Source organism: Epinephelus fuscoguttatus, linkage group LG10 (genome assembly GCF_011397635.1).
Source record: "Epinephelus fuscoguttatus linkage group LG10, E.fuscoguttatus.final_Chr_v1".
NCBI classification, from domain to species: Eukaryota; Metazoa; Chordata; class Actinopteri; order Perciformes; family Serranidae; genus Epinephelus; species Epinephelus fuscoguttatus.
This window is the reverse complement of record NC_064761.1, coordinates 17,224,202-17,237,935: the sequence shown is the minus strand read 5'-3', so window position 1 is coordinate 17,237,935 and position 13,734 is coordinate 17,224,202. Positions and strand designations below refer to the sequence as shown.

Below are 13,734 nucleotides of genomic sequence, written 5' to 3'. Positions count from 1 at the left end.
TTCAGGTAGTATTAGGTCTCTAAAAGCCTCTCATTGAAAGGGAATAAATTGGCACACACAGCATACACACAGAGAACATTGTGACGTTTCTACATATGGTCTCCATTGTATAAATAAGGCCAAAACCCTGACACTTGGCTGAGGTTGACTCTATGATTCATCCTCAGGAAAAAAAATACTTTGACTACAATTAAATGTGGCCTTTTAACTGCATTAATTTGCCTCAAAAAATTAAGCACAAGGCTTTAAAATAAATGGCAACAACCTCAATTTTACAACCACAATACTGTAAAGCTCATGACCAAGTATTTTATGAGTGATGGTATAATCCCGGGGCACTCACACAAGTGATTGGGTGGTGTTTTCTGTTTTATGTGCCTCTTTTGTTTTACTATGGAAATTCTAATTGTGCGTGCTGAGCGGATCAGCACCGCCGACCACACACAGATGCACACACATGTCTGAGGCAGTGATTTCCAACCAGTGTGCCACAGAGCGCCTTCAGAAACGCCCAGGTGTGTTGTGAAAATCAAAAATTAAAGTTCGAAATGGTTGTATGGAAAAGTAGATTATTTCAGCCTTTTGTGGTTTTCAAGACATGTGAGCTCAGCATGTGCTTGTCATCAGTCAACCCAATCACCAGACAAATGTTAGCATTGTGCATTTCTGCAAACCACAAATATGTAATATTTGTACACAGATCTACTGAAACCATAGAAATAGAATGAGAGTAGAACAGACATTGAACTATTTACCGTGGTCTAGTACATAAGAAAATCAAAAAATTTTTAGGTGTGAAAACACACATCAGTAGGGCCGTAGAGTGTGTCACATTCACTAGTTTGAGAAATCTGTTTCAATCTATTTTTACACCTTTATTCATTATTCAACAGAAAAATACAGCCATACACCACTCCAAGTTTCCTTCTCACCAAACCAACGCCATGTTCACACTGGATGTGGAAGCATTGCGAAGTGCCCCGATTTCCCATGGACTGCTGCCTGCTTGCTTCTGGGACCATGGTAACTGATTGGTCCGTTCACACTGGACCCAGTATGGTGCCCAGTGCTGAGCGCCAAGTACCCAGGCCTGCTTCTAGTCTGCAGCAATAAATTCTGTGTCTGGTCAATTTTTTCTGCGACACACTGATAATCCCTATTGAATGATATAAAGGAAATGTTTAATATGATATAAATGATCTGACTGATAAATCATAGAAAATGCACCCAGTGCTTCCAAATATTTGTCAGTTGTGTCTAAACAGAGAGTGAGAGAGACGAGCAAAGCCACATATTCACTTACAAATACACACACGTGCAAAATCAAACACACACACAAGCACAATCACACACACACACACACACACACACACACACACACACACACACACACATACACAGAGACACAAGCAGACAGAGAGCTTTATGTGTGATTTAAACAGAGCAGAGAGCAGAATGGCTTGCTGACCAGCGCAGAGAAATGTTCTTCTGGTGTGAAAGGCCAGGCAACTGCTGACGAACAGCTGCGCAAGGATTAAGAAATTGGGGCACTTCTACGTGGACTAGGCGAAAGACCAGTATCAGCTTATTTGCGTTGTTAACTCATTGTAAAACACACTTCATTCAAACTCAACAGAAACCAAACAAAAGTCAGCAAAACCATCTTAGGTTGTTTTGTTAGTCATATAGTGAGTTAGTTCACTGGTCCAAAAATCACCACCTCTGGTTTAGTCGAAATAAACCCTTAATTGAGTCACATCTAACTGAGTTAGCTCTCCCTTGTACTTCTGAGGCAACTACAGTTTCAGTTTATATGTTTCAGCAAACATACAATTAATGGCAACTACAGAAAAAGAGAGAGAAATAACAGCTAAAATAATATTTTAAAAGTAACGGATTGCTTATTTGAAAACATACTTCTCTACTGGTTTAATCGTTACTGCAAAGCCTCACCTCAGTGAGTTCGCAACTTGGCAGAAGTCAGTTTGTATACATGTAAACTGGCCTGCTACAACGGTTGCAATGACAACAGTACATATAAAAATGGCCGTTGCTCTGACTACCCTGCAATGTTGATTTGAATGGGAAACGTCTGTTCTACTCTTACGTCCAATTCTGCGTCCGCGTGTCCTTGAGGGTCCAGTTTGGTACGTTTTGGTCTATGTCACATAATCATCAACCACAAGGGTCCACACAGACCCCTGTGCTGACGTCCCCATGCAGCCTATTTTTTTGTCACCGCATGGACAGTAGGCCTAGCAAGTGCCAACATGTGCCAACTGCCCATGATCCATTCTGCAGCTCTCTGCGGACATTCAATGCAGAAAGTATGTCAGAGCCTTTTTTCTGTTTCAGTGATTAAAATTTTAAGTTTCTTTATGTTGCAACAAGGCGGCACGGTGGTGTGGTGGTTAGCACTCTCGCCTCACAGCAAGAGGGTTGCCGGTTCGATCCCGGGTGTGGGAGCCCTTCTGTGCGGAGTTTGCATGTTCTCCCCGTGTCAGCGTGGGTTCTCTCCAGGCACTCCGGCTTCCTCCCACAGTCCAAAGACATGCAGATTGGGGACTAGGTTAATTGATTACTCTAAATTGTCTGTAGGTGTGAATGTGAGCGTGAATGGTTGTTTGTCTCTATGTGTCAGCACTGCGATAGTCTGGTGACCTGTCCAGGGTGTACCCTGCCTCTTGCCCGATGTCAGCTGGGATAGGCTCCAGCCCCCCCGCGACCCTCAAGAGGATGAAGCGGTTAGAAGATGAATGAATGAATGTTTCAACAATGCTGTGATTCATGTGCGATTATGTTTAGACACAAAAAACACTTGGTCATGGTGAGTATAAGATTTTAGCTTAAAACACCCAGTTTTGGTGACACAGTCACAGCTGGATATGTTGCGATTGTCTTGCTAAAAAACAACCAGTTTGGTTGTTTGTCGGTCTCAAACAGCAGTCTGCAGCTTGGCAGCCATCTCACCTAGGTATCTAGGTACCATTCATATACATGTAATAAGAACTATGTCACTTTATGAACATTGCTAAAATACATACAGTACAAATGTACCGTAGGTGGATTACTGAAGCATACAATGCCAACGTTCATCTGGGCTGTATCAGTTTGACACAGAATACCAGGTTCATCAAAACAAGCTCAGGGTTCACAGGTAGAATGATCCTATATTTGTAGGGAATGAGCTCAGTTAAACATATGTATATTAAGTGCTTTACAGTGTGCCCAGGGATTTTTGGAACACAGAAAGTGTTGTATTGTAGAAAATGTTGGAAAACACTGGTCCAAGGTGGTCTTCATGATACATGGCTTCCCCCAACACAGACCCCTCAGAGGGAGGGGGCAGAGGGCACTAACAGCCTGACCTTCAGCTTTGCAGCCTGTAATTGAGATTCCTACAACACTTGTCTGGTTCAGACACATTTGCCACAATTAAAATCCACACAGGCCTCCATGCCAATCAAAATCCTTGTTGTTTCATCTCTATCCCTTGCTTCTATGTTTATGCCCTTCACTCTGGTGCAAACACATGGACATGTCACCATCTGTGCAGCCTTTCAGCAAATGCTTCAAGAGAAGACGAAAAAAAAGTGAAAAGAGCATATCTGCAAAAGGTAATTGTGAGGAGGCTAAATGCATCAACCACAATGCATTGCACACAGGTACTATGTTTTCTTGCATACCCACAAAGCAATTTTAATCATTACAGGAAGCGCTGCAGAGATTTGGTTCACTACAAGCAAGCCAATCTGATGAGTGGTCTTCCACTGCGACCCATGAGCACATCTTGTACATAGTGTCACTGACAACATCCTGCTTATGTATGGCTGTAAAACTATAGTCCTGTGATAATAAGATCATTAAACTTTTACAAGGAGGTAATGCCCTGCTCTGTAATTTTCAATATAGTAATAGACCCAGTAGACAAAATTTAATTAACGCAACAATAATTGACTTTTCTGGCGACAAAACTGACATATTATCACTTTATAAATTGTGAACGTGTTAGTAAACAGTTCTTTATTTACATACCCAACAGACATGGAAAGTATTCATTTGGAGTTCTGTCTCTGACTAACTGACACCTATGTAAGTCCAATATTCACACTCTTTTTACCTCCGTTTTGGTCTCGACTAACTGCAGAGAGAAATATCTGTCTCTTTACAGCTAAATGCTTCAACATGTTCATGTCGTGTTTGTCTGACATTTAGAGCTATGAAGGTAGTGCACAATGGTTTATCAAAGGTTTTTTTATGGAAAAGAACTACCTGTTGAGGTTGGAAACAAGACTGAACCAAAACAGTAAAATGAAACCAAAACAAAGTGCTGGAAGACACTAAAAGGCACTGTGGCGCTGAGGGGAACTGATTAGTAAAGATTTAAGTTTTCAGATCTTTACAACATAGAAAAACAACACACGGCCACCAAAACAAGAGCCAGGCTGCCCTGCTATCCTGCACATTCACAATATACGTGATGTGTTTTTGAGGATCATCTTTCGCAAATAAATGCCTGCATGTTTTAAAGACAGAATAACTCAAAAAATGCATCCTCTGTATGTTTCTATGTGAAGAGGCACATCACTCAAGTATGAATATGAATGGTTTGACAGTGAATGTCACTCTGCACACACCAGCCAAGCTGCTGAAACCTTACATATGTTTCAACTAAAATGTACATAAACAGCTTACACAGTAAAGAAAATGAGGTCATGCCATAGTGAACCATGGGAATGTTCAACTCTGGCACTAGATCTGTACGAACGTAAATCTAATGTGTTCCAAATGAGTCCTCCAGACCCCAAAAGCATGACGTAAAACAATGAAATTAAATGAATCTGTGTTAAAAGTCCTTTAGGAAAAATGCTTCCTAATAATAATGTCTAGACATCGATCTGTTGAGTCTAAACTGACTATAAAAACTTTGATTTGAGGAAAGCCCTCGTTAAAGGGGTAATAGTCAAAGTGCTGAGGTTGCTGCTTATTATTATGTGTAATAAAGCACCAAAAATGCTGACTGGCAAATACTAATATACAACATAGTGCACGTATGTCTGCAGCTGGTGCAGCTGGCAATGAGCAGCTGGAAACTATCCACTTGGACTCCAGGGAAGTGATGTTGAAAGAGTGGTTTGTGACCCAAATGTCTGATGTAGAGGTGAGTAAAATGGGTCATGCTATTCATAACTATATTTTAAATGTGTTACATGGGTCAGGCCTCCTCTAGCCATTGCACTGTTTCAGCGATGGACAAAATAAACTGCAAGAACAGCATTTAAAAATTGCTCCCCACCAGCAAAAGACATGCCGTGGCAGCTGTTATCAAAATCACCTGACTTGCTTTGGGTGCCAAACTCTCCTAGATAAATGGTTTTGGAATGACTGGCTGCTTATGGTGCAGACACATGGTAAGAGTTAGGGATAGGTCAAGTTAACATGTCTGCCCCAGAACAAGGAACTTACATGTTGGACATGCAGCAAAATATGCATTTGTGACACAGTGACCTGCCTTAAATAGTTATTTTTTTAACTTGTTATTTACAGTAAATAACATTGATGTACCTCATTTGATGCAGATAAATTTGATCTGAAACGTCGTATTGCATCGCAGAAGAAGTTGAGCCAGGTTTATCATTGTTGCTGGTGCCCTCTGTGTTAGCACTGATATTATGCCAACAGAGAGGCCTCATTATCTGTATCTTTATTTTAATCCTCATTACGCTTTTCTGTATTGTAAATCACTGTGCAGCACTTTGATAAACTTTTATGTTTTTAAATGTGCTATATAAATAAAGTGGATTGGATTGGATTCAATGAAACTTTCTCAAGTCTGGGGTGATGAAAAAAAACTACATAAACTACATAAACTCTTCAGCCATGGAACCAGACTAATCTGCAAGCTCATGTTTTATTTGATGTGCGCAGACGCATCAAGCTCCTCTCTGCTTTCCAGCCAGCTCAGGCTGATCACAATCGTTTATCTAATATGGGGCATGTTTGAGACGATGATTGACAACCTGCAGAGCCTTTACGCATGACATCATTATTGGCTTGTGAACCCACTTGCCAGGGACACTACAGCCAGCACAAATCTAGCTTAATAGAGAGGAGCGCCATTGGGGCACTTTCAAAACCAACCAAGATGGCTGCAGCTGATTTTTATTTAAGTACTATTTTCAAATTCTGATTACAAAAACAGCAACACATTTTGTTGCTCTAATTGGTTGTCAGTCCATCCAACTGCACCCAGAGGCATTGTGGTCTACGGCGGTGATAACACCTCGTGGAAACTGAAAATAAACTGAGCATTTCCAGACTTACTCGCACTTGATTTGGTCTGGTGATGTCAGGCTATGAACTCTTTCTTTTCTTCCTTTCTTTCTACAAGTATTTTAAGCCTAAATTCACTTCTGCCAGTGAATCATATTATGTCTTCACCCTCATTAAAGCTTCGTCTAAAGTTCCCAATCTGTTTCTCCACTTTTTTATTACTGCAGCCTGTCCAACATTCATGCCTCTGCAATTACCTAAAAGATGGTGAGACAAAAACAAAAGACGAGGAACGAAAGGTCAAGATGATATTGTTGAAAGCCCAGAAGGTCACTCACAATCGGGGCACAGGAACCCTCAGGACCTCGTTCAGGGGTTGGAAAATGGTAGAGTACCGAAACTTTTGACATATGGGTCATCCATGTCAATCAGTGAAGCCAAAGGTCAACTACCTGTGACCACACAAGAAACTTTATTCATAGTAATCTTGGAATCAGCTGTAAGCCCTCAGGTATGTGCTGCCTTCCAAGATTAAAAGAGGATAACCCCTGAGTTACAAAGCTATATAGAGTTGAAACTATTGTGCAAAGACAGCATTTGTGCATGTACAGTCCTACAAATTAAAGGCCAATATAATATTCCAGGGTCCATTACAACATGAAACACACGGACACACTTTGTTTTCTGCCACACTCCTCTCTCCTCCTCTAATTCTCCAAAAACCTCCACCTCTTTCTTTTGGCATTCCTGCCTAATAGCATCATTATTGACTGTGTCCAGCTAAATGCAGGCTCCTTGTAATCTCACATGGGCGGGGCAGTTCAGACAAAAAACTGCTGCTCTGGAAGGAAGGAAACAAAGGGAAAATAGGACGGTGGAAAAGGAGGCTAAACACTAACAAAGGCAGCTCTGAGATGAGTGCCTTTGATCACGCAGAGGTAGAAGGTATCCCGTCATCTCCTCTCATCACTGCACGCCCAGAGCTTTGGTCCATCTCCTTCTAACTAAAGCTAACTGGCTGGAAAAAGGTAGCAAGACAGGCCATCAACTCAGCGTAACAATGCTACAAAACACATAACTGAAACACTTCAAACAGAAGCAAAACTCCAAGACATCAATGATTGATTTCATTATGGAGTTTGAAATTCCTGATGTGAGAAAGATGATCGTAGGCAGATATCACTCAGTAAGCCAGTCAGTCAATGTATGACTCAGCCTCTCCCTGCTTGGCTTGTACTGTTGCTTGCACCTTTTCTTCAACACATCCCGTTCAGACACAAAGTATTTGGACCGAAATATGTTTTTCTTTTTTAGCTTTGTTCTCCAACAGTGGATTCGAAATGAAATAATTACCACTACAAGTAATAGTGCTTAATTTTAAATGGTCAGTATGCTTCAAATAAAGTACTTGTTGGATTGTCGAAAAGCTTTGAAACCCCCTCCCTCCACACCTTTCCAATGACGCATACTGGGGCTTTATCTAACAATTTTTGTAACACTATGAAATTGACAATCCGGCAGGCAAGCCCACTTTATGTATTAACTGGCCAGGTATGCAGAGGTGATAAAGTACACTGGATTTGAACTTCTCTCTCTAGCTCTCTTAATATTCTTCATAGTCTACACAACTACCTCCATCACTTCTTGCATGTACAAATGTTTGCAACATTATGAATGCCTTCTATTATCCTCGTTTGAATATTTGTTTGTCCTTCCCAATCTCTGTGACAACAGCCATAACCACTAACAGGCTGTTCTAATGCACTCTTCATATGTATATCTACAAAAAACAATGCACCACAATTCATACATAACCCATGTAACCATGTGCCAGAAATTTGCATATAACCTAGGTAATCAGAAGGCTGTGATCACATGACCAATGTGCTGACGGGAGTAAAGAAGTAAGTAGTATAAAGAGCAAAAGTTTGTGGAAGGAGGGAGACCAGTGTGGCATATGGGTCAAACAACACAGGACTTTCCCCCAGGAGACCAGATATCAGAACAGTGTAAGACCAAATGGACTTTGAGTCATTTTAAGGTACATCGTCACCATGTTTCTTTTCCTAAACCTAACCCACAAAACTTTAATTAAGTACGTAACTTCTCATTAAGTAGGTAACGCAATTTGTGGGGCACTGGTTTGTTACGTATCATCCTGATTGTTGTATGTGCGTTTTCGTAAGCTATCATATGAAGATATGTTGGATTCTACAAACTAAGGTACCCCTGTCCTTGGCTTTTAGGGGATTTGAAAGTGTTTGGGACATCTGGTTCTTTTTTATAAAAGTCACTTCTTATAGACCAGCCTAGCATCACTACATTGCCAAGGCCGCGCCCCCTTTTGGGAGACAGAAATGCACTTAAGGAGACAAACAGGAGAATGCCAAAAAGCTGTTGAGTAGCGGGTTAACAAATGCTTTTACACCGAGATTTGAGGCACATAAGATGCGTGAATATTCACAACTAAATCTCAGCCTGTTGATCAACAACATTAACAAATGTATTATTTAGAGACAACACTTAGACGATACCTGATGATTCAATTAAATATGTATAGATGTCCGGATAACCAATATTCAATAACTAATATCACTGATCCATTTGGCTATATGGAAGACTGAAGAGGAAGGACAGCAATCAACCTTAATTTATTAAGATATTGCAAACACTCAGGTTCAGAAAAGGTTGAAAAACAAAATTTCCTTTAACAAGGAATAAATGCATGGAAGTGTTAAAATTATAATCCCAATACATGTCAAACTGCATTGACATCTACCTATAGCAGTGGTTCCCAACTGGTCCTGCCACAGTTTAACAAATTCAGCAATTCAGCATCATACGTGCGTTTGGTCATATCATTAAGCTAGCTTGCTGTCTTTGTTAAGTATCTGTCTGATATTCACTCACTCTACAACAGGAAACGTCACTTCAAAATAAAAGCTTATGCCTGAAATTCACAGGACTTCAAATATAAAGTGTGTTTTTTATAAACTTGACACGTTCATAAGTCACTCGCGGTCCATTAATAATGGCTTTTCGACCCACTTTTGGACCACAACCCACCAGTTGGGAACCACTGATCTATAGGATCTTCTGCTTTCTATCCCCCAAAAAGGGGCACGGCCTTGACGTCTTGCAAAGTACTCATATGTGCTTTTGTGTGTGAGTGTGTCTGGTCTATAGGACAATGCAAAAGAACAAAAATGTTAAACATTAAGACAAGACTAGGTAAAGCAAGCAAATAATTGAAGCTGGCATAATTTCAAGACGTGTAATTGAGGAAGATTGCATCTCGGAAAGGTTCCAAAACTTTGTTGACTGCAAAGGCTTTGCAACCAAATATTAAATATAATGACTTTATTTAAGTTAATTACTTGTCCTTTGCTTTTTGACATTCAAAATTGGAAGACTAACACTACTAACCACTATGGAAATGGGATAAAATATGCCACTTTTGATGTAGATGCAAACACCCTCAAATTAAAGCACTGAGTTAAACTGAATTAAAGCACTGCTTCATTTAAAATCTGAGTGCAAAGCCAACACAATAAAACAAAAAATGTCACTGAACAAAGGCACTGGATTCTGACCCATCTCAAACTCAACTAATTAAACACTGACACAGGCATATACAAGACACACAAACACACCCTCTCACAGCAAGGTAGTATTTACAAGGACGAGCATATGTGTGTAAGGACGTCAGCAGGGCCATGTAAAACATAAAGTCTTAGAGGATACTGGAAACCTGCACACACACTGCGCACACACACTTTATTTCATACCAACTCCTTTAGCAGATTCTTTGCACTTTGCTTAGTGTCTTTTTTATAAGCTTAGTTTGAACCCTGCACAGTTTAATATTAATTCTGGCATAAATGCCGCATTTCCTGACATGGTAATGGTAGGAGTGTTGTGAAATAAAGTTTATTTGGCTGTAAACTCTCAAATAAATGTTCCATGAGTCCAGAGAGCCTGCTTGCAATACACCTTTGACTCCTCAACCTAAGACTGGATTCTTTAATGACAGATTGTCATCGCTCCCTGTAGCTACAGAAGAGGGATGTGCATGTTCACAGCTGTTATTTGACCAGTCCTGGACAGTATTTCACAAACACTTCTTTCATAAAGTGAATGCCATTTTCAAAGGTAACTAAGGTATGAAATGATAACACAAGAGGGTGGCCAGAAATTCAACCCTACCACTGTTTCATTGGGGTGTTTTCAGACTGTAGCGCTAAATACACAACCCCTGTGCCTCAGTAAAATGACTTGTGAAGTATCCTCTTGCTTTCTTTCTTTCTCTCCCTGCAGGATGGAGGAAAGGGGGGAGGCTTCCTGACTGATCTTCCCACACAAGCCTGACCCCAATATCCAGGCATCCTCCTGACACTCTCGCTTCACACACACAGACGAGCACAAACACACAGGCCCAGAGAAACACAGATACACAAACACACTCTCTAATGTTTACCGTGTCAGATTGCAGTGTAAATAAAGGGGAAGCTCCGTCCTGTGATTTAAAAGGAGCCAAATAAAACAGGAGGGACTGTGTTATCGCACTGGGTCGGATAGAGAAAATGGATCTGTGTCAGAATGAGGCAAAGCCTAAATAAAAGTCCTTGTGAAAACAAAACTGATTCTCTCTGAGGGTCTGGGAGATTGTTGGAGAAGGACAAAAAGGGAGGCAGGGGCAGAACAACATTTGGGGAAATGTTCAGCTACCCCTGCTTGCAGTCACTGCACTGTGCTAATCATTCCTCTATTCCCCCGGGGATTTTGGAGAACACATTCTGACATCCTCGTAAACATTTTAAGAAGCAAATGAAACGTCACTTGGTGGTGAGGGACAAACACAAAGCCATGGAGTTTGTAAAGACCAGCCAGCACCGATTTTCTGAATCAAGCTGTTGCAGCTTCAGTTTACTGTAAGAGGGGAATCGTATAATTACTTCTCAGTGACAGCTGTAGTAACATTTGCTATGAATCAAGCCTCGAAGTTGGATACAGGTTATAATCACAGTATTGTTTCACTACTGTTGCTTTGTCCAACATACAATGCATCACAGCTCTTTCATCATCTGCAAAAGATCTAAAATTCACTTCTCCCCCCTGAGGCACACAATAATGAATACATCATTTGTTACACTTGTGTATACTGAGCATATTTCTTCCTTGAATATAATTATTATTCTAGGCACAGAATCTATGATTGAGGAATTGAGTTCCATAAGAATTTGTGACATGCTGAAATTTAGCAGAGGAGAACAAACATCTGGAAAAGGAATCTGCCTCTTCACCGCACCTCTGTCCATTCATCTCGTTCCTTTCCTCTGCAGTTGCTAAGTGTGTTCAAGTTAAATTGAGTAGATTTTGAAGGAGTGAGGGGAAAGTGCTTTAAAAAAAGTCCTAAATCACTTTTTGGCAGGATACTATAGAAATACTACAAAACAGAGTGTCTGTGTGGTAGGGTTTACCCTAAAATGCTTAACAGCTACTATTGGCAACGAAACATGTCTGATTTTCCATCTCTAATTTCTGCCACTACCTGTTTCTTTGATAAGGTCTATCCACAGAGGTGTTCCATCGCACACACTCTAGCATGTGCCCTTTGCTCTCGCTGTTGATGGAGCACTTTTTTGCAGGTGGACATGTAACACTTCTCACCCCCAAATCAGCACACAAACCCTCATGACATGGCTTCACAGCAGCCTTTGATGGTGCTTTTGCAAGCAGGTAAGTGACCTCTACTCCCTCTCAGAAAATAGTAATTACAGGGATGTTAAAATCCTTACACAAAGTCTCTCCATTACCAACACTTTCGAACTTCAAACACTGACTTCAGTAAAGCTGCGCTTGTGATGGAGACATGAATTTTACTTGGAAAATGATACAACACATATTACTAGACCTACTGAATGTGCATCCTCCAGTAGCTTTGTTTACACAGCCATATTACCAAAGCACTGTCCAGGAAGACTCAAGTATAAACTAAATGTAAGTTCTGATTATTTAACACTAATTATTCAGACTTCAGAACTGCACCTCTGACCTACAAGCCAGGGTTACTGTTAAACAGCACAGTGATATAATGTCTAGGCATTATTCGCTGTTCAGAATGAGAGAGCACCCAGGGGTGATGATAATCATCGAGATGCATTGCAAACCCAAAGCCACACACTCACTCTGGCGGAATGCTAATGATAGTGACCGCCAGGCTGAACATCTGTGTGCGGAGACGAAATCCCCCAGAGTCCCTCCTCTGTAGGTGTGAGGAACATTAGGCATTCAAAGGGCGGATTGTGAGCAAACTATCACATTTCTCACTTTTCTGTGTGCTTTTGTTGTCACAGCAGAGAGAAAACTCCAAATAATCCCAAAAGTGTACAAACATTTTGCAAAAAAAGCCACAATGGCATGCGTAAAAACAGACCACTACAGAATTTGATTTTCACTCATATTTTCATCACATTACCTGGATCGTGGAAGGGCACCAGGGCAAAGTTATACAGAGTTTTCTTTGGTCTGTTCAGGGATGTTTCCAAAATCTTAGACGCGCCCTCGATGACCTGGACCAGATCGTCGTACATGGAGCCGGTCACATCAAAGACGAATGCCAGGGTGGATGCCCCCTCTGGAATGTCCTCCTTTGTGGCCTCGGTCCCTGTGTCCTGCCCGGCGGAAAGCGCCACTGACAGCGCGAGGGACAGCCACACCAATCTGCTGCCCATTTCAGATCCAAGATGTTTCTCAGGGAAAGTTCTTGGGTATGTTGTTCTCGCCACACGGAACCTCAGGATGAGTCTCGAGATAAAGGTAGAGACATCGGGCTCTCAAAAAAATGGACTGAAACGTGTTGAGAACAATTGACAATGAGCACAGCTACCAAATTAAACGGGATAAAAGAATCTCCGTGCGCCTCTGCTTCTGCACTTTCTGTGCGCAAAAGTCGCAGCCTCTCACTTGTGTGTGAACGAAACTTCTGCGGTCCCAGCAGCTGCAGCAGCCTGTCTTCTGTTGTCTGCAGAGTCAGGAGCCCCTTGTTCAGCTCTGTCATACAAAGACCACCTCTCAGCTGGGCAGAGTGTCTCCAAGGCGCAGACTACTCCATGCAGAACAGCGGCGATCTGATTGGACGAGGTGTTGACTCAGAGAGACTGTGCGTAATTTACTTTAACTTCTGTCACGCGTTCCACAAAGACCGGCGGCACTATAAATAGGCACATATACGGTCTTATATGTGTAATGTTGGATTTATATGCATTGTTGCAGCACTCATTGAGTCAATCAGAATCAATACTATGTCTGAACCGATGAGATGCACATTTTTATCAGGACAATAAATGTTTGAATTATAGTGAAATTGAAAACTTCTAAATCACAGGAGCCAACTGTTTGAAATGCTTAACTTATGGATGAGACAAGCTGCTCTGAAACAAGGACAATCAAAAAGCAGCT

The 13,734-nt window shown here is 41.2% G+C and overlaps 1 protein-coding gene across 1 annotated transcript in view; it reads right to left on the bottom strand.

Annotated features, from left to right (window-relative positions):
• The window catches only part of hmcn1 (hemicentin 1), a 96,791-nt gene extending 83,408 nt beyond the window's left edge, over positions 1-13,383 (bottom strand). The window contains exon 1 of the mRNA XM_049588337.1: positions 12,752-13,383. Coding sequence (XP_049444294.1) covers positions 12,752-13,007 — 256 coding nt within the window. The 5' untranslated portion in view covers positions 13,008-13,383. The remainder of the gene's footprint in view (positions 1-12,751) is intronic.
• Positions 13,384-13,734: the final 351 nt, after the last annotated feature.